This window comes from Petromyzon marinus, unplaced genomic scaffold (assembly GCF_048934315.1).
Source record: "Petromyzon marinus isolate PM22_M1 ecotype Great Lakes invasive population unplaced genomic scaffold, UKy_Petmar_22M1.pri1.0 PM_G_Scaffold_32, whole genome shotgun sequence".
Lineage (NCBI taxonomy): Eukaryota > Metazoa > Chordata > Hyperoartia > Petromyzontiformes > Petromyzontidae > Petromyzon > Petromyzon marinus.
In genome coordinates, this window is record NW_027422895.1 from 2,255,465 (window position 1) to 2,282,020 (window position 26,556).

At 60.0% G+C, this 26,556-nt stretch overlaps 1 protein-coding gene across 1 annotated transcript in view; it reads left to right on the top strand.

Moving 5' to 3' along the window:
* The window catches only part of LOC142915520 (protocadherin Fat 1-like), a 34,022-nt gene extending 13,701 nt beyond the window's left edge, over window positions 1–20,321 (top strand). Inside the window, exons 6-22 of the mRNA XM_076061276.1 lie at window positions 266–434; window positions 737–798; window positions 1,713–2,018; window positions 2,135–2,351; window positions 4,241–4,380; window positions 5,039–5,335; window positions 6,536–7,018; window positions 7,439–7,633; window positions 8,942–9,178; window positions 10,400–10,610; window positions 10,885–11,297; window positions 11,357–14,603; window positions 15,457–15,843; window positions 16,073–16,275; window positions 16,971–17,124; window positions 17,252–17,494; window positions 18,317–20,321. Coding sequence (XP_075917391.1) covers window positions 266–434; window positions 737–798; window positions 1,713–2,018; window positions 2,135–2,351; window positions 4,241–4,380; window positions 5,039–5,335; window positions 6,536–7,018; window positions 7,439–7,633; window positions 8,942–9,178; window positions 10,400–10,610; window positions 10,885–11,297; window positions 11,357–14,603; window positions 15,457–15,843; window positions 16,073–16,275; window positions 16,971–17,124; window positions 17,252–17,494; window positions 18,317–19,062 — 7,710 coding nt within the window. The 3' untranslated portion in view covers window positions 19,063–20,321. The remainder of the gene's footprint in view (window positions 1–265; window positions 435–736; window positions 799–1,712; window positions 2,019–2,134; window positions 2,352–4,240; window positions 4,381–5,038; window positions 5,336–6,535; window positions 7,019–7,438; window positions 7,634–8,941; window positions 9,179–10,399; window positions 10,611–10,884; window positions 11,298–11,356; window positions 14,604–15,456; window positions 15,844–16,072; window positions 16,276–16,970; window positions 17,125–17,251; window positions 17,495–18,316) is intronic.
* The last annotated feature ends 6,235 nt before the right edge of the window (window positions 20,322–26,556 follow it).

Genomic DNA, 26,556 nt, shown 5'->3' on the forward strand with positions numbered 1-26,556 from the left:
CGGAACCCGTCCAGTTGTCCAGACTGTTGTTATGATGTCATATAGGGCACACACACACACACACGTATACACACACACAAACACACGTACACACACACACGTATATACACACGTACACACACACAAGTACACACACACATACACACACATGCGTATGCACCCCTGCATTTTAAAACGACACACAATGCGAGTACCGTGTGTCTCTCCCCCCCCCCCCCAGGACGTTAACGACAACCCCCCGCGGGCATCGCGTCCGTGGTACCAGGCCGCGGTGGCGGAGAACTCCCGTGGGGGCGTCAGGGCAGTGCAGGTGGACGCCTGGGACCTGGACAACGCCGCCGCCATGTCCTCCAACGATGCCCGGGGCAGGGGCCTCACGTTCAACATCGTCAGCGGAGACCCACAGGGATTCTTCACCATAAACAACGCGACAGGTGGGGGTTGGTGGTGGTGGAGAGCAAATCCAGAACATTTACAATTATAGTGTAGTGTAGAAAGCAAATCTATAACATTTACAATTATAATGTAGTGTATAGTGTACACTACATTATGCACGACACAAATATATACTACAGAATGTGCCAATTCGTTACTAGTACAGCACTAACCGGTGTGTTGGTGAGCAAATCCAGCAACATTTACTATCCACGTTGGCCCCCACCCCACCCCACTGCGTGCGTGTGCCGGCCGGCGTGGGATGGTTGTTGTTGACCTCCGGTGAACGGACTCGTTGCAGGCGTCATCCACACCACCAGCAGGCGGCTGGACAGAGAGAGGCAGGCGGAGCACGAGCTGGAGGTGAGAGTCACCGTGATGGTGGTGGTGGTGGTGGTAGTGGCCTTCAATAGCTGTACCGGAGGAATTTCCATCTGGTACAGATATAATGGGAGGCTCATCGATGCCCAGGTGCGGTCAAGTGATGGCTCCCTATTGCTCAACCTTGCCGATGATCTGGTAATTGCTGCTCACTCAGAGGAGGAGTTGGAGGCGCTGCTGCTAAACGTGGAGCTTGCCACTAAGAGGTTGGGACTTACCATCAGCCCCACCAAAGCTAAGCACCTGCCTGGGTATTTTGTACCATCGGACAATCCACCCCCACAACTCACAATTGGTGATAGGGCAGTTGTGGAGAGAGTGGAGAGTTTCCCATACCCTGGCAGTGTGCTCATGACTGGCTTCAGTTTGACAGCGGAGGTCTCACTCCGAATCAGTCGAGCGGCATTATCTTTTCATCGGTTGCATAACGCTGTGTGGAAGCTACCTGGTCTGTCGCTCCGCACTAAGCTTCGGGTCTTCTCGGCAAATCATTCCCACCCTTCTCTACGCTTGCGAAACGTGGACCCCCCCTAATTGAACATCTTTGGCTGGTTAGAAACATTTAGGCTCACCTGCCTACGATCCATCCTGGGTTTAACCAGGGTGGATTGTGTGAGGAGCTCACAAATCATTAAAACATCTGGACAAAGACCCATCGGAGCGCCGGGTGGCTAAAGCACAGTAGGGGGCACAGGTGGTGCATCGGCTACTCATCTCAGTCAGTCGACCCGTGGCACCTGGGTGTGCCCCGTGACCTCCTGCCAGCGGACGTTCGACACGTGGCCTCGACGTGCCCATGGCTTGGCACAAGCGTCGTGGTGCCGTCACGGCCACTTAGTGGAGGTCGTTGTTGTTGTTGCGCGTGTGTCTGCGTGCGTCCCGCCCGCCGGCGCCAGGTGTCCATCGTGGACGGCGGCGTGCCCCCGCGTGAAGCGAGGGTGGCGGTGACGCTGAGCGTCTCCGACGAGAACGACAACGCCCCGCGCTTCCGCAGGAACCTCACGCGCGTTTACGCGGTGGCGGCGAAGGAGCCGACGGTGGTGGCCATCGCCCGCGTCTACGCCGCCGACGCCGACTGGGGCAACAACGGCATGCTGTTGTACACCGTCCGCGGGTGGCAACACAATTACTATTCCGATGAGCACGGAGTCGTCTACAGCCGGAGCGACTTGCACCGTGCGGGGACATCCCACTCCATCCTGGTACTGGGCACACTCCCCTCGCGGTCCTCCCCCCTCATCCTCACGGACACGCTTGACAATGTTGACCCCCCACCGTGAAGCAGAACTCGCCGATCTTGCCGTTGCCCGCCCCGCAGATCGAAGCCAGGGACTCGGGGCAACCGCCAACCTTGCCGTCGACGGCCGTCATCCACGTGGAGTGGATCGCCGCTCCCCGGCCACCGGAGACGCCCGCCGCCTTCGGCCTGAGCCGGCACGCGGTCACCGTGTCGGAGACGGCCGCCGTGGGCTCCGTGGTGATCGCGCTGCCCACGCAGAGCACGGCGGGGAGCCTCCTCTGGTTCAGCATCACAGGTCACGTGGTGCCACCACACACATTCCACATCCCACCCCACATCATGATGGTGTGTTAATGGTGACATCATGATGATGGATTAACGGTGACATCATGATGATTGTGCGTTAATGGTGACATCATGACGAAGTGTTAACGGTGACATCATGATGATGTGTTAATGGTGACCTCATGAAGATGGGTTAACGGTGACCTCATGATGGTGTGTTAACGGTGACCTCATGATGGTGTGTTAATGGTGACGATGATAGTGTGTTAATGGTGACCTCATGATGATGGGTTAATGGTGACCTCATGATGATGTGTTAACGGTGACCTCATGATGGTGTGTTAACGGTGACCTCATGATGGTGTGTTAATGGTGACGATGATAGTGTGTTAATGGTGACCTCATGATGATGGGTTAATGGTGATCTCATGATGATGTGTTAACGGTGACCTCATGATGGTGTGTTAATGGTGACGATGATGATGTGTTAATGGTGACCTCATGATGATGGGTTAATGGTGACATCATGATGGTGTGTTAACGGTGACGATGATGATGTGTTAACGGTGACATGATGGTGTGTTAATGGTGACGATGATGATGGGTTAATGGTGACGATGATGTGTTAACGGTGACCTCACGATGGTGTGTTAACGGTGACATCATGATGGTGTGTTAATGGTGACGATGATGATGGGTTAATGGTGACGATGATGTGTTAACGGTGACCTCACGATGGTGTGTTAACGGTGACATCATGATGGTGTGTTAATGGTGACGATGATGATGTGTTAACGGTGACGATGATGGTGTGTTAATGGTGACAATGATGATGTGTTAACGGTGACGATGATGGTGTGTTAATGGTGACGATGATGATGGGTTAACGGTGACGATGATGTGTTAACGGTGACCTCACGATGGTGTGTTAACGGTGACATCATGATGGTGTGTTAATGGTGACGATGATGATGGGTTAATGGTGACGATGATGTGTTAACGGTGACCTCACGATGGTGTGTTAACGGTGACATCATGATGGTGTGTTAATGGTGACCTCATGATGATGTGTTAATGGTGACCTCACGATGATGGGTTAACGGTGACATGATGATGGTGTGTTAATGGTGACGATGATGATGTGTTAACGGTGACGATGATGGTGTGTTAATGGTGACAATGATGATGTGTTAACGGTGACGATGATGGTGTGTTAATGGTGACGATGATGATGGGTTAACGGTGACGATGATGTGTTAACGGTGACATCATGATGGTGTGTTAATGGTGACATCATGATGGTGTGTTAATGGTGACCTCATGATGATGTGTTAATGGTGACCTCACGATGATGGGTTAACGGTGACATGATGATGGGTTAACGGTGACATGATGATGGTGTGTTAATGGTGACGATGATGATGTGTTAACGGTGACGATGATGGTGTGTTAATGGTGACAATGATGATGTGTTAACGGTGACGATGATGGTGTGTTAATGGTGACGATGATGATGGGTTAACGGTGACGATGATGTGTTAACGGTGACATCATGATGGTGTGTTAATGGTGACACCACGATGATGGGTTAATGGTGACCTCACGATGATGGGTTAACGGTGACATGATGATGGTGTGTTAACGGTGACGATGATGATGTGTTAATGGTGACCTCACGATGATGGGTTAACAGTGACATGATGATGGGTTAATGGTGACATCATGATGGTGTGTTAACAGTGACATGATGATGGGTTAACGGTGACATCATGATGGTGTGTTAACGGTGACATCATGATGGTGTGTTAATGGTGACGATGATGGGTTAACGGTGACATGATGATGGTGTGTTAACGGTGACGATGATGATGACGTTAGGGGGGCGCCGCTTGTGGACAGGCGGTGACGTGGAGCGCAGCTTCCACGTGACGGAGCACAGCGGCGTTGTGGAGGTGGCCAAGCCGCTGGATGCCGAGCGGTGCTCCTCCTACCGGCTCACCGTGACGCTCACCGACGGGACCAACGCTTCAACCACCCTGGTGGGCGGGCACGCGTGTCTGTGTGTGTGTCTGTGTGCGTGTCTGTGTGTGTCTGTGTGTGTCTGTGTGTGTGTCTGTGTGCGTGTCTGTGTGTGTGTCTGTGTGTGTGTGTCTGTGTATGTGTGTCTGTGTGTGTGTCTGTGTGTGTCTGTGTGTGTGTCTGTGTGTGTGTGTCTGTGTGTCTGTGTGTGCGTGTCTGTGTGTGTGTCTGTGTGTGTGTCTGTGTGTGTGTGTCTGTGTGTGTGTGTCTGTGTCTGTGTGTGTCTGTGTGTGTGTCTGTGTGTGTGTCTGTGTGTGTCTGTGTGTGTCTGTGTCTGTCTCTATGTGTCTGTGTGTGTGTCTGTGTGTGTGTCTGTGCGTGTCTGTGTGTGTCTGTGTGTGTCTGTGTGCGTGTCTGTGCGTGTCTGTGTGTGTGTCTGTGTGTGTCTGTGTGTGTCTGTGTGTGTGTGTCTGTGTGCGTGTCTGTCTGTCTGTCGCACAAGGTGGGCGTGACGAGGCCGTCAGGGCGACGCGGTGACGTCACGAGGCCGGGGGTTGCCGCGGTGGCCGCGTGAGACGTGCCGGGTGCATCGGCACCTCTTGCCAATTCCTCCTCACCACCACCACCACCGCCACCCGCATCACCACTTTACTCACCCCCCCCCCCCCCCCCCGCTAGGTGGTGGTGACGGTGCAGGACGTGAACGACCACCGGCCCCGCTTCTCCCGTGACCTCTATGAGGCGACCGTCACCGAGGACGCCTCTCCCGGCGCCTCCCGGATCCTGCGGCTGGAGGCGACCGACGCCGACGCCGGCGCCGCCGCCGCCCGGCTCTCCTTCTTCCTCGTCGGCGTGGGCGGCGGCGACGCCGTGGAGGGCCGGCGTCTGTTCCGCGTAGACCCCGTCACCGGCGAGGTCACCGTCGCCGAGAGGCTGGACCGAGAGGCCAAGTGGAGCCACGTACTCACCGTCATGGTGAGTACGTGACTCCACGCCGGGTGTGCGCGTGTGTACGTGTGTGTGTACGTGTGTGTACGTGTGTACGTGTGTGTGTACGTGTGTGTACGTGCGCACATGTGTGTGTGTACGTGTGTGTGTGTGTACGTGTGTGTACGTGTGTGTGTACGTGTGTGTGTGTGCGTGTGTGTACATGTGCACGTGTGTGTACGTGTGTGTGTGTACGTGTGTGTACGTGTGTGTGTGCACGTGTGTACGTGTGTGTACGTGTGTGTGTGTACGTGTGTGTACGTGTGTGTGTGTCCGTTGAACTTCGTCCGCAACTGTACGTAGCCGACTGCTGATCGAAGGCGACGATGATGACGACGACGACGATGACGACGACGACGCCGTGACCACCGTCTTGCGTGGTGACCACAGTGTGCGGTGTACTGCATAGTAATGCGTATAGTGTAGTTTGTCACGTAAACAAGCCGTGTAACTAAATCGCCACATTTTGTTTGGGTGACACAAAACCTTGCCGACCGGCCATGTCAGGCGGCGGTGGCACAGTCGGACGACGACACGTTGCACGCAACCAGCACGTCCCTCCACCGAGAATGGCGTCTGCCGCGAAAGCCTCCTGTCCGGGGGCGTTCGGAGCGAGCGCTCCGCTCAGCCCTCTCTCTCTTCACTCTCTCACTCTCTCTCACTCTCACTCTCTCACTCTCTCACTCTTTCCCTCACTCTCTCACTCTCTCTCTCACTCTCTCACTCTCTCTCTCACTCTCTCACTCTCTCTCTCTCATTCTCACTCTCTCACTCTCTCTCTCACTCTCACTCTCTCACTCTCTCTCTCACTCTCTCACTCTCTCCCTCACTCTCTCACTCTCTCGCTCTCTCGCTCTCTCACTCTCTCTCACTCTCTCGCTCTCTCACTCTCTCACTCACTCTCACTATCACTCACTCACTCTCACACTCTCTCACTCTCACACTCTCTCTCTCTCTGCGCATGCGCGGAGGAGGCTGCGTCCAGGTGAAGTTCCGCGCTGCTCACCTGGATCAATGGGGGCCTGATTTTCCATAAATTAGGCCAAGCCTGAGAGAGGTTACGATGGGGAGTTTAAACATCGCTCTTCCCCTCGTTTTGTAATGGTTTATTCCCTTTGATTTTTTCTTTATTTTTGCTCACTGAGTCGTCCCGGAAAATTTATTCCGAGCGGCTCGTGGGCTGAACAGAGAACGGCAACAACGACGACAACTACAACGACAACAACAACGACGACAACTACAGCGAACACGTGCGCAGGTGTGGCTGCTGCCGACCACCACCATGGTGCAGCGCACCGCGCTGGAGACTCTCACGAGGAGGAACAGTTTCGCCACCTTTCCGCCGTCCGGGATCGCCGTCGTCGCCGCCGCGGTGGCCGCGACGACGTCGGCTATGCCGGCGTCGTCGCGGCCCAGCGGCAGAGCGGAGGGGTCACGGTGTACGTGGCAGAGGAGGCGATGGCGGCGCGCCTGGTGGAGACGGGGCTCACCGTGGGTGAGCTTCACCTGCGGTGCGCCCCGCTCGCCACGCCCGCCGTCAGGGTGGCGCTCTCGGGCACGCCGCCCTTTCTGAGCGGCGCCGACCTGCTGCGGGACCTCCAACGCTACGGGACGGCGGTGTCGAAAGTCACGCTGCTGCCTCTACGAACGAGGGACCCCGGGTCGGCGCACGTATTGTCGCTTCAGCGCCAGGTTTTTATGGTCCTGAAGGACGGCAACACGGACTTAGACATTAACTTAAAGTACACGGTGCAGGGCCACGTGTACACAGTACACGCATCCACGGCGGGGATGCGTTGTTCCGGGTGCGGAGGCAGCGGCCACGCCCGGAGGAACTGCCCGAACAGGGCGAGCGAGTCCGCCGCGCCTGCTGCTCCGCCCGCAACGGGGCGGGCGGAGCAGCAGCAGACACAGCAGCAGCGGCCGCAGCAACAGCACCGCCATCAACTACAACAAGAAGAACACCAAAATCAACAACAGCAGCAGCAGGGAGGGCAGCGGGGTGATCTCGCCGTCCTGGCAGCTGACTGCGGGGCACGGACGACCGAGGACGAGGGAGACGTTTTCGTCCGCCCGTCCGCCCCTCCCTAGCGGAGGAAGCGGAGGGCAAGGAGCGACCCCGCGTCAGCGGGACGCGTCGGGGCCCCCGCGATGCGGACGGTGGTCGCCGGCGACAACAGCGAGCCGGAGGACCGCACGGAAGCGGCGACGGGGAGCGACGGCGAACCCGGGCCGCGGGACGGGATGAGCAACGACGGCGGACTCCACCTGACGGACGACGTCGCGGTAGCAGAGCGACCGTCGGAGCCGGACCCAGCCTTGGCCGCTCCGGAATTGCAGACCAACAACAACAACAACAACCGCCATTCACCACTAAGTGGCGGTGATGTCACCACGATGCTTGTGCCAGGCTATGTGCACACTGAGGCCACGTGAAGTGTCGAACGCCCGCTGGCAGAAGGTCACGGGGCAGACCCAGGTGCCACGGGTCGACTGACTGAGATGACTGGCTGATGCACCACCTGTGCCCCCTACTGTGCCAACCTGCTGTGCTTTAGCCACCCGGCGCTCCGCTCGTTGTTGTGAGCGTCGTTCCTCCGCCCTCCGTAGTTGTTGGAGGGCGACTGCCTCCAACTGCCCAGTAGCGTCCTTCATGAGCCTCCTCCACAGAGGCCGATCTTGACACCGCTGGTACCAGTCATCGGCAAGTCCACTCAGCTCCACGTCCTCCTGTAACACATCACTCCATCTCTTCTCTAGCCCGTGCCGCGCCCGTTTAGCCCCCTCAATCCGGCCGAACAAAATCTGTTTCGGCATGCGGTGGCTGGGCATGCGGGCTACATGACCCAGCCATCGCAGCCTTGCCCGCCGGAGGAGCTCACCGATGGGACCTTTCCTAGATCTTTCAAGGATTTGTGAGCTCCTCACACAATCCAGTCTGGTTAAACCCAGGATGGATCGTAGGCAGGCCAGCCTAAATGTTTCCAACCGGCGAAGATGTTCCATTAGGGGGGTCCACGTTTCGCAAGCGTAGAGAAGGGTGGGAATGACCGTGGCCAAGAAGACCTGAGGCTTAGTGCGGAGCGACAGACCAGGTAGCTTCCACACAGCGTTACGCAACTGATGAAAAGATATTGCCACTCGACTGATGTGGAGTGAGACCTCTGCTGTTAAACTGGAGCCGGTCATAAGCACACTGCCCAGGTATGAGAAACTCTCCACTCTCTCCACAACTGCCCCATCACCGATTGGGAGTTGTGGGGGTGTAGTGTCCGATGGTACAAAATACGAAGGCAGGTGCTTAGTTTTGGTGGGGCTGATGGTAAGGCCCCACCTCTTAGTGGCACGCTCCAGTCTCAGCAGCAGCGTCTCCAACTCCTCCTCTGAATGAGCAGCTATTACCAAATCATCAGCATACATAACGTGGTTGAGCAATAGGGAGCCATCCCTTGACCGCGCCCGGGCATCGATCAGCCTCCCTTTATATCTGTACCATATGGAGATTCCCCCGGTACAGCTATTGAAGGCTTCACGACCACTACCACCATCACTTTCATCGGCGCCGCCACGCCTGACGGTGCCGCGGCGCTCAAGGGTGCCGTGACACCTGACGGTGCCGCGGCGCACGCGAGAGACGAGCAGCCCGCCTCCCCGTCTGACGGGGCGATGGCTGCTAGACCCGCGGAGGTACACCACCCCAAGCCCAAGAAAAACCCGGCTCGGGGTGGCCTGACACGAGAGGCGGCCGCCAAGCCCCAAGAGAACATACAAGGCGACTGTAAAAACAACAGCAACGAAAATAACGACAACAACAACAACAACACCTCCAGGGTCGACGGGTGGTTAAGGTCCAACGTTGTTGAGAACACAAGTGAAACGAGCCGCCCGCGAGTCCGGAGGGGGATAGAGTACAACCCAGGGGCCATCATTGACTATGTACGACACCCCTTCAAGGGGCGCGCGGGCACCTTCAGAGAGCAATTCCCCGACGCGCTGGCCTTCATGCAGGCCGCGTGACCACTTTGCAAGGATCCGCAAAGGTAAGTCTGCAGCCGGAAGGAAGCCGACAAGGTGGAGGCTCTAGTACGGAAGGCAGAGAGGAGGTATTCCTCCCAGCTAAAGGGCCCCCCACCTGCGGCCACCGCCAACACCAACACCTAGCGTTGTGGCCTCGGGATTTAAAAGGGCAAGGTGCGCGATGACGCGCGCGGACTCGAAACGGTTTCCTCTGCGCACGCGATCACTAGAGGCTGGCGGTGGACCGTGAGCCACCTAAGCTGGCGGTGGCCACGCCAGGAGGTGTGCTGTGCGTGCCTCGTGTGCAGCACGTCCACTGAGGCGGTCTGTATACCTACCTGCATTGGCGGCGATCAGCTGCGTCATTTGGATGTGCACGCGGTGACACGTGCGGACCGATTTTGATTTGGTTTTGGTGGTTGGGTTCACCCGTACCGTGGGGGGGCGGCGCGTGGTTCGCACTTTGGACCCGGTTTTTTTCCCGCTTCTGTGTCATTGCAGAACGGTGTTGTTTTTCGATATGTGCGCTTGTGTTGACGGTGACGAGGTTGTTGCCTGTGGCTGGTGTCGATGGTCTTGCGCGCGATGACGCGCACGGACATTGTTGGCTTTTTTATTGGCGACTCTCGCAATGGAGCACCGGAACCGTCCAGGGCATTTGCTGCTGGACAATAAAGTTTATTTAAAAGTCAAAGTCTCTCACTCTCTCACTCTCACTCTCTCTCTCTCACTCTCTCTCACTCTCTCACTCTCTCACTCTCTCGCTCACTCTCTCACTCACTCACTCTCTCTCACTCTCTCTCTCACTCTCTCACTTTCTCTCACTCTCTCTCACTCACTTTCTCTCTCTCTCACACTCTCACTCTCTCTCTCTCACTCTCTCTCACTCTCTCTCTCTCTCACTCACTCTCTCTCTCTCACTCTCTCTCACTCTCTCTCTCACTCTCTCTCTCACTCTCTCTCACTCTCTCACTCACTCTCTCACTCTCTCACTCGCTCACTCTCTCACTCTCTTTCTCTCACCCGCGCGAGCAGGTGCAGGACGGCGGGGTCCCCGTGAGGCGAGCGTACGCCACGCTGGCGGTGAGCGTCGACGATGCCAACGACCACGCGCCCCGCTTCACCGGCGGCCCCTACGAGGCCCGCGTGGCCGAGTCGGCGGCCGTGGGCTCCGCCGTGGTGCGCGTCACGGCGACGGACCGCGACGACGGCCCCAACGCCGACGTCAGATATAGCATCAGATACGGTGACCGCCGCTTCCGCTGCCACTCCCGCCGCCCCTCCCAACCGCCCCGGGGGGGGGGGGGGGGGGAGTTTCTGCACAGGGGCACGTTTCCAGCGTCATGGTTTCTCCGTCGCGTCCCTCTCCCCGAGCGAGTCGCGAGCCGCGGGCCCAACTCGGATCGCTCGGGAGCCGACGGGCGCCGCGGTTTCCCCCGCGTTGTTTGCCCTCGGCGTCTCCCTCCGGATTCGGTGACGTGAACTCGCGCCCGTCCCGCTCCTCCGAATTCTCCCGGCAGGAAACGTGGGGAATTCCTTCGCCGTCCACCGCGCGCTGGGCGTCGTCTTCGTGGCGAGGAAGCTGAACGGCTCCGCGGTGGAGGCCTACGAGCTGACGGTGAGGGCGGTGGACCGGGGGCGCCCGCGCCGCGTCACGAATGCCGCCGTCCGCGTCGTCGTCGTCGCCGCCGACGCCGACGTCCCCCCCGAATTCGCCTCCGGAGGCGGCGGCGGCGGCTACTCGGCGGAGGTCGCCGAAGGGGCCGCGCCCGGGAGCTTCGTGCTCGCGGTGAGCGCCTCTGGCCGGTCGACGGTCGCCTATGAAATACGGGAGGGCGATCCCGAAGGCGCCTTCGACATCCACCCGACGTCCGGGGTCGTCGCCGCCAAACGGCCGCTGGACCGCGAGCGGACGCCGTCGTACCGGCTGACGGTGCGGGCCACAGACGCGGCGGGCCTCTCGACGGACGCGTCGGTGACGTGCTCGACGAGAACGACAACGGGCCCGTCTTCGACCGCCCTCGCTACCACGGGGCCGTCGGCGAGGAGGCAGCGGCGGGGACCCCGGTGCTGGACCCGGACGGCATCCCGCTCGTCGTCAGGGCCGCCGACGCGGACGACGGCGAGGGGCGCGCGACGGTCGCCTACGGGATCGTCGAGTTCGGAGCCAGGAAGTACTTCTCCGTCGACCCGCGCACGGGGGCCATCAGGGTCGCCAGGGCCCTCGACCGCGAGACGACGGCCGAGTTCCGCTTCCGGGTGACCGCCTCGGACGGCGGCAGCCCGAGGATGTCCGCCGAAGCGCCGGCCGAGGTGACGGTCGCCGTGCTGGACGCCAACGACTGCCCGCCGGCGTTCTCGACGGCCGCGTACAAGACGACGCTGACCGTGCCGACCCGCGCCGGCGTCCGCCTGCTGACCCTGGCGGCCTCCGACCCGGACGTCGGTGCCGCGCTGACCTACCGCGTCGCCTCGGGAAACGTCGGCGGCGCGTTCGCCATGGACGCGCGCACCGGGGACGTCGAGGTGCGAAACGCCTCCCTCCTCGCCGCCGGCTACGACCTCGGGGTTGAGGTGTCCGACGGGAAATTTCGGAGCGCCGCGCGGGTGAAGGTCTCCGTGCGGGCGGTCGGCGGCAGGCTGCGGGTTCCGCCAAAGATCTCGGCGCGCATCCCCGAGAACGGCGCGGCGGGCGCCGTCGTGGCCGCGGTCGTCGCGACGGGGGGGGACCTCAACGAGCCGCTCGTCTTCGACCTGCTCGACCCGAGCGGCGCGTTCCGGATGAGGCCGACGGCGGGCGTCCTGGAGACGGCCGGCGTCACATTCGACAGGGAGGAGCGCGATCGCTACGAGCTGCTGGTGGAGGTGAGGGGCGGCTCGCGGGCGCGCCCGAGCGTCGCTCGCACCGTGGTCGAGGTGGCCGTCGAAGACGTCAACGACAACGCCCCGGCGTTCGTTGGCCTGCCGTACCGCGCCGTTGTCGGGGCGGCGGCGGCGCCGGGGAGCGCCGTGCTCACTGTGGCGGCCCTCGACCGGGACGTCGGCGAGAACGCCAGGGTGAGGTACTCGTTGAGGGACGACCGCGACGGCCGATTTCGCGTCCGCCCTTCCGGCGGCGAGATCTTGCTGAGGACGAGCTTCGCCCCGGGCGCGTCGGGCAAGGACTTCGTCGTGACCGTGGTGGCGACAGACTGCGGGACTCCTCCGCTGTCGTCTGCGGTCGGCGTCACGGTCACGGTGCTCGACGAGGACGCGCCGGCATTCAAGAGTCTCTCCCACGTCGCGTGGGTGCCCGAGGACGTCGGGCCGCCCGCGCCGATCGCTCACGTCCGCGCGGCGGGTCCCGAGGGCCTGCCGCTCGTTTTCTCCATCGTCGACGGCGACCCCTTCGACCAGTTCTCCGTCGACTTTGGCACGGGCGTCGTGAGCGTCGTCGGCTCACTGGACCGCGAGACGCGGGCCAACTACCGCCTCGCGGTGCGGGCCGCCTCCCCGACGACGGGCCTGCACGCCGACGCGAGCCTGGACGTCGTCGTCGGGGACGTCAACGACAACCGACCGCTCTTCGCGCGGGGCGCCTACGCCGCCAGACTGTCCGAATCCGCGCCCCCGGGGACCTCCGTCGTCCGGGTGAGCGCCGTCGACACCGACGCCGGCCCCAACGGGGCGCTCCGCTACGAGATCGTGGACGACGGGGAGAAGGGCGGCGAGGGATTCTACGTGGACCCGGACGGCGGGCTGGTCGTGACCACGGCGCCCCTGGACCACGAGCGGAGCCGGCTCCGTCGTTTCTCGGTGCGGGCGACGGACGGCGGCTCCCCTCCCCTCGCCTCCGACGTCACGGTGACCGTCGCCGTCGAGGACGCGAACGACAACGCGCCGGTGTTCGAGCGGCCGCTGTACGAGGCGTCCGTGAGCCGGCTGTCTTGGCCCGGGCACTTCGTGGCCGCGCCGAGGGCGTTGGACGCCGACGCGTCGGACGCCTACCGGCTGCGGTACGCCATCGTCTCAGGCGACGACGACCCAGCGAGCTTCGCCATCGACGCCGAGACGGGCGTCGTCTCCGTCGCCGTCCCACTTGAGCGGAAGAAGCTGGCCGCCTGCTACCACCTCCGAGTCTCGGCCACGGACGGCGCGTTCGTCGGCGACGCCACGCTGGCGGTCGACGTGCGGCCCACCAACCGGCACGCCCCCGCCTTCGAGCGGGCCGAGTACGCGGCGGAGATTCCCGAAAACTCCGTGGCGGGGACCCCGGTGGCCTCGGTGCGGGCCACGGACGCCGACGCGGGCGCGTTCGGGCGAGCGTCGTACTCCATCGCAAACCGGTTCGCCCGCGAGCGCTTCACCGTCGACGGGAGCGGGCGGATCTTCGCGAGGGCGCCCCTCGACAGGGAGGACCCCTCGCAGAGGGCCGTGGACGTCCGCGTCGTGGCCCGGGACGGCGGAGGCAGGGCGGCCTTCGCCACGGTCAGGGTCGTCGCCACGGACGAGAACGACAACGCGCCCCGGTTCGTCGCCGCCGAGTACTCCGGCGGAGTGCCGGCGAGCGCCGCGAAGGGGACCGCGGTCCTGCGGGTCGCCGCCACGGACCGCGACGAGGGGAGCAACGCGGCCGTCATCTACTCGCTCCGGAAGGGGCGGGAGCCGGACGCCTCCGAGGACGTCCTGGAGGTGGAGCCCCTGACGGGCCGCGTCATCACCAAGGGCGGCCTCGCCGGCCTGGAGGGCTCGCGGCTGTCGTTCTTCGTCGTGGCGGAGGACGGCGGCGGGCGTGTCGCCGCCGTCCCCACGTCCGTCGCCGTGCTGCCCGCCGGCACGGCGGCACCGGCCTTCGCCCAGGCGGCCTACGAGCTGACGGTCACGGAGGACGCGCGGGCGGGGAGTGTGGTCGGCGCTGTGGCGGCCGCGCTCGCGGGCGACGAGGCGGCCGCGTACGCCGCGGTGCCCGGCGGCGGCAGCGGGGTGGCGGATGACGGCGCCGGGGGCGGCGCGTTCGCGGTGGTCGCCGGCGACGGGCGGATCGTGGTGGCGAGGGCGCTCGACCGCGAGGCCGCGGGGAGCCACCGCTTCGAGGTGAGGGCCACGTGGCGGCGGGGCGGAGCCGACGTCACGGCGCAGGTCCCGGTGACGGTGCGTGTGGAGGACGTGGAGGACGAAGCGCCCGTGTTCGAGTCGAGCGTCTACGAGGCCACCGTGTTGGAGAACCTGCCAGGCGGAGTGCTGCTCGTGCAAGTGAGAGGTAACGCAACCGTGTGCGGCGCTGGGCTGACTCGGTCAACAAACGCGTCTTTGTGTGGGTGTCTGTGTGGTGTGTCTATGGGTTTCTGAGCGAGTAGTCTATGGGTCACACAGATAGCTCCAAATGGTAGGGGCTGCCACTCTTCGGTAACCAATTTAACCAATTTACTGGGAAAATATCACGGCGGGAGGAAGTGTCCGCAGGGACGAGGCCTGGAAACAGCAGGGCAGGTGGGGGACCCCGCCTGACGCTGTTGACGCAGCGGCGTGCTCTCCCCTGGCGGTGTCGATTGCGCGTGCCGCTGGTTCTCTGCGATGCTGGCTCGGTCGATGCTTGGCGCTTTCCGCCCTTTCTCGACGTTGATGGCTTGACATTGCAGAACTCTTTGGTGACTGATCGACCTCGGTGGCTGGCTGTCGTCTTCGCTAGTTGGTCGCCGTCTTCTGCCGCCGGTAGCTGTGATGACGATGTATGGCTCGTGTCTCTCTTCTTATGCCAAATTTCTTCCTCTGCCGCCTTCTCACCAAGGATCGGAACTTCCTTTGATTTCGCTCTGTGCTGTGGGGGGGGGGGGGGGTTGGTTGTACGTGTGTCCGTGTGTTCTGATTTATTAAGCCATCTGTTCAGTCTCACCCTGGTTTGATTCTTTTATGGCTTATCTCCGTCCCTCGGTTGTGTGTGAGAGGCTGTTGCTGTGAGGGGAGGGAGGGTGTTCACCTCACCCCATCTGGCCTCCAAGCGACACCATGATTGATAAAACAAATATTGGCAAAATCATTCTTAATATCAATTTGGAAAAAGGGCCTACATACAACACCCCCCCCCCCCATCCTCCCCCCGACCCGTCCCTCAGCGACGGACCGAGACGGAGGTGCTCAGCCGGTACACAACCTGGTCGAGCTGCGCGAGAGCGGCGACGCCGGAGAAGCGGAGCCGCTCTTCATGGTGGACGCCCGCAGCGGCTGGGTGAGCACGCTGAGCCGGCTGGACTGCGAGGCCCGTGACCGGCACCACCTCCTCATCGAGGCTTTCGACCCGGCACGCCCCGAGCGCCCGCCGGCCGTCGCCAAGGTGCTCGTCATCGTGAGCGATGCCAACGACCACCCCCCGCGGTTCTCGGCCTCGGTGATCGACGTCCGAGTGCCGGAGGACGCCGCGCCCGGCCTGGCGTTGGCTGTCGTCCAGGCGGACGACGCGGACGCCGCGCCGGAAAACCGGGATCTTACGTACCACCTGACAGGTAGTGTGCAGTAGTGTATAGTGTAGTCTACTAGTACGCCACTACACCTGTTGTGTTGGAGTGAACCCACTACCGCATTCACAGTTGTTCGCGGAAGCCTCTGCATTAAACCGACTCTCGTCATCATACTCTCGCCATCATACTCTCTTCATCACACTCTCTTCGTCACACTCTCCGTCTCGACGGCGAGCGACGTCCGCGTCCCACCCCCCGTCCACGCTGGCCACAGGCGGCGACCCGCTGGGCCACTTCTCCCTCGGCCCCGTCAAGAGGGGGGGCGAGTGGACGCTGCGCCTGGAGCGGCCGCTCGACCGGGAGGAGCAGGAACGCCACCACGTGCTGGTGATGGCCACCGACGGCACCTTGGTGAGGACGGTCGTCGTGGCCGTCACCGTGCTGGACGTCAACGACAACGGCCCCGTGTGTGACAAGGTGCCCGTAACCGTAGACTCGCCACACAGGCTCACAGACTCGTCATACCCTACCACACCACCGTACTGCTGTAACGCCATGAACACACGGTATACTTACCTGCACTGGCGGACAGACGCCAGTAGGGGGTGGTATGTGGGCCACCGGGGTTCCCAAGACCCCAATAAGGGGGCTGTGGGAATATTCTAGGATCCCCTGGAACACTCTGGAAGGAAGGCGTGGCCAGGGGCGGAGAGGGCGTGGCCAGGGGTGGAGAGGGCGTGGCCAGGGGCGGAGAGGGCGTGGCCAGGGGCGGAGTATAAAAGCCGGACCCCTGAATGGGTTCCGCAGTTCTCAAGTTGAAGACTGGAGACCGGGCTTAGAGTAGGACCCTGGGAACCCCCAGACCCACTGTCCTTGTAAGGGCCGGGGCTGTGAGGGAAAGTGGTCGGACCCAAGGACTTTGGCCGGGTTGGGTCAAAGTAGCCTCCCCCTAGGGCCCCTAGCCGCAGGGCTGAGAGTGTACGTGGTCCCAGTCGATAGGACACGATAGCCCAGAGGCCACACCTCCCCAGATGGCGGGCGTAAGGGGCCGTCACCCCCTTCGTGTTAGAGACCCTGTGCTATAGTTACTGTTAAATAAGTGTCGCCTCGACTACCGGCTCTCCCTCACCTTTGGGCTCACTGCACTACCGCTGTGCCCCACGGTGCCCCAGCTGTGGTACAACGTCACCGTGCGGGAGGACGTCGCCCCACAAGTCTTCCTGCTGAGGGTTTCAGCCCGTGACTCCGATTCCGGCTCTAACGGAACCATCGGGTACTCGCTACACGGTGCCGGAGCGAATCTCTTCCGCTTGGACTCCGTCAGCGGTAACGCTCATCGCGCTCTCTCCATCGCGCTCTCGCAGCCGTCGGGGTTGTGATCAAATTTTACGTCCACCTCCTGTGTAGCGGGCGAGGTGGTTAACGTCTCTCTCGTCGGCGTGGCCCCGCGTAGGGGAGCTCTTCACGCTGGCGCCGCTGGACCGCGAGGCCGCCCCGGCCCACGCGCTCGCCGTGGCCGCGACCGACGGCGGCGGCCGCTCCTGCCGGGTGGAGGTCCTCGTGAGGGTGGAGGACGTGGACGATTCGGCCCCGCGCTTCCTCACGGGGTCGCCCCCCCGCGCCGTCGCCCTGCGCCTGAGCCACGCCGGTGTAGGGACGGCGGTGACGAGCGCGCGCGCCGTCGACGCCGACCTGGGTACGACGGTGGCGACGGTGACGACGTACACACGCGCCCACGCGTGACTTTGAGTGTGTATGTGCGCGTGTGTGTGTACATTATGGGTAGCGGTTAGCGCGCAGCGCTACGAACCTGGCGAACATCGCCACTCGAGAGACAAAGGCGGCCGGGCGTGGTGCTGGCCACCCACCCCCTCGTGTGCCACGGTGCCGGCCTTCATAGGTGCTGCTCTCTTACAGCACTTGCCCCTACAGCCTGAGGCTACACATGGGATCTTTGGCAATCTAGACATGTTCTTATCGGTGAGTTCCGGCAGGCAAGACTGCGTTGGCTCGGTCGTGTAGCCCACATGGCCCAGCCACCGCAAGCCCAAGCAGCTCCTGTTTGGCCGGATATAGGGGGCTGAACGGGCGCGGCACGGGCTAGAGAAGAGATGAAGTGATGTGGTACAGGAGGATGTGGAGCTGAGTGGACTTGCCGATGACCGGTACCAGCGGTGTCAAGATCGGCCTCTGTGGAGGAGGCTCGTGAAGGACGCTACTGGGCAGTTGGAGCCAGTCGCCCTCCAACAACAATGGAGGGCGGAGGAGCGACACTCACAACAACGAGCGGAGCGCCGGGTGGCTGAAGCAAAGTAGGGGGCACAGGTGGTGCATCGGCCACTTGTCTCGGTCAGTGAACCCGTGGCACCTGCTGGGTCTGCCCCGTGACCTCCTGCCGGCGGGCATTCGACACTCCACGTGTCCCCAACGTGCACCTGGCCTGGCACAAGCGCCGTGGTGACGTCGCCGCCACTCGGTGGCGAACGGCCGTTGTTGTTGTTGTCGCCGTGTATTGTAGGCCCCCACCGCAGGGTGACTCACTCTCTGCTGAACTCTGCCGGCGACCGCTTCGCTATCGACGGCCGCTCGGGTGTCATCACCGTCAAGCGTCCGCTGGAGAGCCGCGACGTCTACAACCTCACGGTGCTCGCCCACAGCGGCGGCGGAGCCTCGGCGACGGCGTCCTCCACCGCGGTGATTTCCGTGTCCCTGCACGACGACGACGACGAGCGCGGCGTCGCCGCCGCCCCGGCGTTCCGGCAGCTGGCCTACCGCGCCGCCGTGCCGGAAGACGCAGCGCCGGGCAACGTGGTCGTCGCCGTGGCGGCCGTCCTCGGCGGGGGGGGCGCGGTGAGCTACGGCATCGCCGGCGGCAACGAGCTCGGGGCCTTCGACGTCGACCGGAGGCTCGGTGAGAGACGCGGCGCGGGGCGCAGGCGGCGGTCCCCTCGGGCCGTGGGGGGGTTCCCCCGTCCGTGTGTCTCCGTCTCTCCGTCTCACGGACGTGCGTCGCGTGGACTACGAGAAGCGCCGCCACCACTACCTGACGGTGTGGGCGGCCGCCGCCAGCGACGACGACAACGACGACGCCGCCGGAGGGGCGGCGACTTCGCCGAGCGCCGTCACCGTGGTGACCGTGGACGTCACCGACGTCGACGACGACGCGTCCGCGGTTCCCCCAATGGGCTCGTGAAGCGCCGTCGTCGGGGAGGACGCCCTGCCTGGCGACGCCGTCGTCGGGGAGGTGGTGGCATTGACCCGTAACGACGCGGTTACGTTGTCGCTAGACCGTCGGCAAATTTACATTTCAACGGGATCATTTGGCCAAACGGTCATCGTCCCTCGTGGTCGTCATCGGCAGCTGGCAGCTAGCAGCAGCTCAGCGAGCGGGGGGGGGGTCTTCACCTGCTGACCGTCAAAATGCACCGTTGCTTTTGTTTTGCACGAGCAGGATTTAAATTCGCGAACTCTTCCCGTTGCCGAGCCGCTCACCGTCACGCCCAGCCGCCTGCGGGGCTACCGTGGGGTGCCAGGACGCGGCGATATCATGGTGACCATGGTGGCTGGTAGTGTTCGTTGTTCAGTTGAAGAAGCCGTCTCCCTGCTGTGTTTGTGCTGCGCCGTTAAAGCCGCCTCCTTCGCCGTTTCGGCATCCGTTGAGTGGAGCGGCAACGACAGCAGGGAGGAGATGCTGCGTCCTCGCCACAGCCGGCGTGTGGGCGGCGAGTCCACGTTCGACTGATGGTGCCCCCCTCTCTCCTGTTTGTTTGGTTTAGACCCTCGCCCCCTTCAAAGTTGCGTTCACCACCACCACCACCCACTAGCAGCAGCAGCCACCAACACCCACTATCAGCAGTAGCAGCCCTCACCACCACCACCACCCACTATCAGCAGTAGCCACCACCACCACCCGCTATCAGCAGCCCTCACCACCACCACCACCACCCGCTATCAGCAGCCTTCACCACCACCACCATCACCCGCTATCAGCAGCCCTCACCACCACCCGCTATCAGCAGCCCTCACCACCACCACCATCACCCGCTATCAGCAGCCTTCACCACCACCACCCACTAGCAGCAGCCCTCACCACCACCATCACCTGCTATCAGCAGCCTTCACCACCACCACCCGCTAGCAGCAGCCCTCACCACCACCACCACCACCACCCGCTAGCAGTAGCAGCCACCTCCACCACCCGCTATCAGCAGTAGCAGCAGCCACCACCACCCACTATCAGCAGCCACCACCACCCGCTATCAGCAGTAGCAGCAGCAGCCCCAGGTTAATGTCGCTCTATGTAGCTTGAGTCGGCCACACCCCTTGTCAGCATGCGAGCTCGCATGCTGACACGGGGTGTGTATGCGTCTGCGGGTTATATGCGGGAAAATACGGTGCTCATATTACGGGAATACACACGCTTCTCTTTTTACGCATTTAGACCTGAGGGCTAAGGTAGTTTACCTCACTTAATTTTTTTATTAAATATCATGAGTTTAATAAAAAATAAACGTTGTAATTACTGTCCGGATCTGCGCACCTTCTTCATACGTAAATGGAATTGTAAATCACGAGGCGGGTAGAACTCGTAACAGCCTTTATTATAAATCACTGTGGAACGTCAATCTCAGTGGAGTGCTAATACAACTCACATGATAACCACCACCACCATCATAACCACCACCACCACCATGACCACCACCATCATGACCACCACCATCATAACCACCACCACCATTATAACCACCACCACCATCATAACCACCACCATAACCACCACCACCATAACCACCACCACCACCATCATGACCACCACCACCATCATAACCACCACCATCATAACCACCACCACCATAACCACCACCATCATCATAACCACCACCACCATCATAACCACCACCATAACCACCACCACCATGATAACCACCACCACCATCATCATAACCACCACCATCATAACCACCACCATCATAACCACCACCACCATAACCACCACCACCATCATAACCACCATCATAACCACCACCACCATCATGACCACCACCACCATCATAACCACCACCACCATCATAACCACCACCACCACCACCATCATAACCACCATCACCACCATAACCACCACCACCATCATGACCACCACCACCATCATAACCACCACCACCATAACCACCACCACCATCATAACCACCACCACCATCATAACCACCACCACCATCATAACCACCACCACCATCATCACTACCATCATAACCACCACCACCATCATAACTACCACCATCATAACCACCACCACCATCATCACCACCACCGCCATCATAACCACCACCACCATCATAACCACCACCACCATAACCACCACCATAACCACCACCACCATAACCACCACCACCATCATAACCACCATCACCATAACCACCACCACCACCATAACCACCACCACCATCATCACCACCACCACCATCATCACCACCATCATCACCACCACCACAGAGCTGTGCCGAGCGGTTCACTTGTGCGGCGATGTTGAAGGAGCGGTCGAGTGCGGCGACGTCGTTACAGACGAGGGCGTATTTCAGGACGGCTCGTAGAAGCAGCAGCGGCGGCGGCGGCCGTGGTCGTCCCCGTCGCCACAATCACCAACACCGTCGTCACCGTCGCCGCCGCCGCCGCCACCGCCACCAGGGATGCGTGGGCACCGACGGTGCGAGCGGCGGCGCTTGAGAGCACCGCAACCGGCGGGATGCCGGCGGGGGGTGGCCGGGCGACGGCGCAAACCGGCGGGGAACCACCAGGAGCCCCCCCTCCGCACGTTTGAGGCCGGGTCGACCTAGGGGAGGCCCGGGTGCCGTTCAGATAATCCCCGTCACTGTTACAGCGACGGATGAACTTCGACCTTTGAATTGATGCCGTGGTGCAGGAACGGTGCAGGAGGGGGGAGGAACATGGGGAAGGAGGAGGGTGGGGGTGGTGGTGCAGGTGATGGGGGTTGGACGAGGTGGAGTAGATGGAGGTGCAGGAGGTGGGGTGGATGGAGGTGGAGTAGATGGAGGTGGAGTGGATGGAGGTGCAGGAGGTGGAGTGGATGGAGGTGGAGTGGATGGAGGTGGAGTAGATGGAGGTGGAGTGGATGGAGGTGCAGGAGGTGGAGTGGATGAAGGTGGAGTGGATGGAGGTGAAGTAGATGGAGGTGGAGTGGATGGAGGTGGAGTCGATAGAGGTGCAGGAGGTGGAGTAGATGGAGGTAGAGTAGATGGAGGTGGAGTGGATGGAGGTGGAGTAGATGGAGGTGGAGTGGATGCAGGTGGAGTAGATGCAGGTGGAGTAGATGGAGGTGGAGTAGATGGAGTAGATGGAGGTGCAGTAGATGGAGCTGGAGTAGATGGAGGTGGAGTGGATGGAGGTGGAGTGGATGGAGGTGGAGTGGATGGAGGTGGAGTAGATGGAGGTGGAGTAGATGGAGGTGCAGGAGGTGGAGTAGATGGAGGTGGAGTAGATGCAGGTGGAGTAGATGCAGGTGGAGTAGATGGAGGTGGAGCGGATGGAGGTGGAGCGGATGGAGGTGGAGTAGATGGAGGTGGAGTGGATGGAGGTGGAGTAGATGCAGGTGGAGTAGATGCAGGTGGAGCGGATGGAGGTGGAGTAGATGGAGGTGGAGTAGATGCAGGTGGAGTAGATGCAGGTGGAGTAGATGGAGGTGGAGTGGATGGAGGTGGAGTAGATGGAGATGGAGTAGACGCAGGTGGAGTAGATGGAGGTGGAGTAGATGGAGGTGGAGTAGATGGAGGTGGAGCGGATGGAGGTGGAGTGGATGGAGGTGGAGTAGATGGAGGTGCAGGAGGTGGAGTAGATGCAGGTGGAGTAGATGCAGGTGGAGTATATGCAGGTGGAGTAGATGCAGGTGGAGTGGATGCAGGTGGAGTAGATGGAGGTGGAGTAGATGGAGTTGGAGTAGATGCAGGTGGAGTAGATGGAGGTGGAGCGGATGGAGGTTCTGGTGTCTGTACGCCGGTCACCTTGGCGGTGCTGGCTCCCACGTGGGGGTTGGCGGAGCGCGTGTGGATCTCGCGCTTCACCTGCTGCTGCTGCTGCCTCTGCCTGTAAATGTGGAGGCGGAGGTTTGGCCGCTGCTCTAACGACGGCACTACACGCACCTCTATGAGTCTCCGTGAGTCTCTATGCGTCTCTATGTATCTCTATGTATCTCTATGAGTCTCTCTGTATCTCTAAGTCTCTATGTATCTCTACGAGTCTCTATGTATCTCTATGAGTATGTATCTCTATGCATCTCTATGTATCTCCATGAGTCTGTAAGTATATCTATGAGTCTATGTGTCTCTATGCGTCTCTATGTATCTCCATGAGTCTATGTGTCTCTATGAGTCTCTATGCATCTCTAGGTACCATAGAGACTCATAGATACCTAGAGACTCAAGGAGATACATAGAGACTCATGGAGATACAGAGACTCCACGCGATCACGGCGATTATCTATGCAACCTCCTGTTGACCAAGTGAGGTAGTCAACATCTCATAGCCACCGTGATGAGACACGCAGACTCCACATATGCAGCAGCAGACATCGTCAGGATTGGTATCAAACCCACGACCTCCTGTACACCAGGCGAGGTAGTCAACATCTCATAGCCACCGTGATGATGATGACAGACGCAGACTCTAAATATACAGCAGCAGGCATCGTCAGGATTGGTATCAAACCCACGACCTCCTGTACACCAGGCGAGGTAGTCAACATCTCATAGCCACCGTGATGATGATGACAGACGCAGACTCTAAATATACAGCAGCAGACATCGTCAGGGTTGGTATTAAACCCACGACCGCCTGTACACCAGGCGAGGTAGTCAACATCTCATAGCCACCGTGATGATGATGACAGACGCAGACTCCAAATATACAGCAGCAGGCATCGTCAGGGTTGGTATCAAACCCACGACCTCCTGTACACCAGGCGAGGTAGTCAACATCTCATAGCCACCGTGGGTCCCATGAGTGTGAGGCGAGTCAAGAGCTGCAAGGCTGAACTTGTCCGTTCATCGACGTGGGATGGATGACGCCTCACTTGGACGCTCTGTGGACGCTCACCATTCACCGCTCGATGTTCACCGCTCTCCGCAGACTCGCAGAGCGAGCCGATGCCAATTACCGGTTCATTGCGGCCGTGGTGGTGGTGACGGTGGTGGTGGTGGCCGTGGCGACGGTGACGCTGGTGGCCGTGGCGGGGGTGATGGCGTCCGTGGCGACGGCGTTCCTGGCTTCGGTGACGTGCGTCGTCCACGCCGCTTCCTGCTCCAGCCATCGCCACTTGGCTCGTCGGTTTTGGAACCAACCCTTGACCAGGACCGCAATAACAAAATCATCCAGCGGTGTGCGTGGTGTCTGTGTGTGTCTACATGTGTCTGTGTGTGTCTGTGTGTCTACGTGTGTGTCTACGTGTGTCTGTGTGTCTACGTGTGTCTGTGTGTGTCTGTCTGTGTGTGTCTGTGTGTCTACGTGTCTGTGTGTGTCTGTGTGTCTACGTGTGTCTGTTTCTACGTGTCTGTCTACGTGTGTCTGTGTGTGTCTACGTGTGTCTGTGTGTCTACGTGTTTGTCTACGTGTGTCTGTGTGTGCCTACGTGTGTCTGTGTGTCTACGTGTTTGTCTACGTGTGTCTGTGTGTGTCTACGTGTGTCTCCGTGTGTCTGTGTGTCTACGTGTGTGTCTGTGTGTCTACGTGTGTGTCTGTGTGTCTACGTGTCTGTGTGTTTGTGTGTCTACGTATCTCCGTGTCTGTGTGTCTACGTGTGTCTGTGTGTGTCTACGTGTGTCTGTGTGTGTCTGCGTGTGTCTGTCTGTGTCTGTGTGTCTACATGTGTCTACGTGTGTCTGTGTGTGTCTACATATGTCTGTGTCTACGTGTGTCTGTGTGTGTCTGTGTGTCTGTGTGTGTCTACGTGTGTCTGTGTGTCTGTGTGTCTACGTGTCTCCGTGTGTCTGTGTTTCTACGTGTTTGTCTACGTGTGTCTGTGTGTGTCTACGTGTGTCTGTGTGTATCTACGTGTGTCTGTGTGTGCGATAGTCTAGCAACCAGACATGACCACCGTCTCCGGTAAGATCGGTCACTAAAGCCAACGACTACTTCTGCTCCTCCCACCCTAGCTTTGAGATTACCACCACGTGGTTGGTGGGGGGGGGGGACTTACCTTGACCTTCCTCACCGAGATGTTGGTGGCAAGAGCGAGCATGAGCTGTCGATGTGGGTCCGGGTAGGGCTCGTCCACGAATGCCTCCTCCAGCCGGGCAAGCTGAGCTGCGCTCCGTCGGGGGTTTAGACCGTTAAAATCTCGTCCCGTCCGGGACATCGTAAAAAAAAATCACACGGGAGATTTGGTTTAGAGCGCAGGGGCGAGAGTCTCGGTCGCCCGTCGAGTTTGTCAGTGGCCGACGACGAGCAAGATGGGGGGGGGACGCGGGGTGCGGAGGTTGGGAAGGGGTGGTGGGGGAGGGTGGTGATAGGGAGAGGGGTGAGGCGAGGTGGATGGTGGGGGAGGGTGGTGAGGGTGGGTGGTGGAATCAACTGAATCAATTGTGAATTGTCCTCGCCAATTCAGCATCAGAATATCCATACTTCAGCAGCGGGAGGAGGAATCCGAAGAGCTGTGAAGCTCTTAGTGCATCACAGATGTCCAGTAGTAGGGGCCATGGGGTAAGAACGTTACAACAGAGACAAATATCCCCCGCCGTGTCGCCTGTGGCAGACTTAGGGGCGAGTGCTGGTAGTGGCGAGTAGCAGCACCCATGAAGGGCGGCACGACACAGCAGAGGGTGGATGGCTCACACCACCACGCCTTAGTCTCCCCGGCGGCAACGTTCACTACATACCGCCGCACCAGGTACTCATTTGAGGCTGAATCGACCTAGGGGATGCCCGTTGACCGGTTCAGACAATCGTCACCCGGTGGCGTTGGTGGCCGTGAGCGGGAATCAAAACCCCGGCTCGCCGGGTCGCTAGTGCAGCGAAGCGCCGAACCGTTACCATGCCACAACAACTACGGCGACGAGGCAGCGACACGCAAACAGGACGGGAGTGCAGCGTGTGTGGCACGGGTGGCCACGTCGCTCAGCGGTAGCAACGTCGCGCCAACGACGGGGTCGGGGAATCGGAATCTTTAAGCCGCGGCGGGAGGAATCCAAAGGGCCGCAAAGTGCTTCGCGCGTCACGGATGTCCAGCTTTTTAAGTGATGAAATTAAATATTTTTTTTGCATTTATATATATACTGGGGACTACCTCTACTTACGAATGAGTCAGGTTCCAGAGATCTGTGTTCGTAAGTCGATTTATCCAACTTTACTCCTCTAGATTTGTACGGCATGTACATCTACATCTGCGGAACGTGAAGAACCAGTGGCATCTACATCTGCAGAACGTGAAGAACCAACATATTTAATTTCATCACAGTACTACTATACATGACACTACTATACACACTACGCTACTATATACTACATTACTATATACACTACACTACGATACACACTACACTACTATATACAACACTACTATACATATTACAATACTATATACACTACTATACACACTACACTACCATAGACACTATACTACTATACACACGACGCTACTATATACATTACTATTTACACTACACTACTATATACACAACATTACTATACATATTACAATATTATAAACACTACTATTCACACTACACGACTATACACACTACACTATACAGGGAC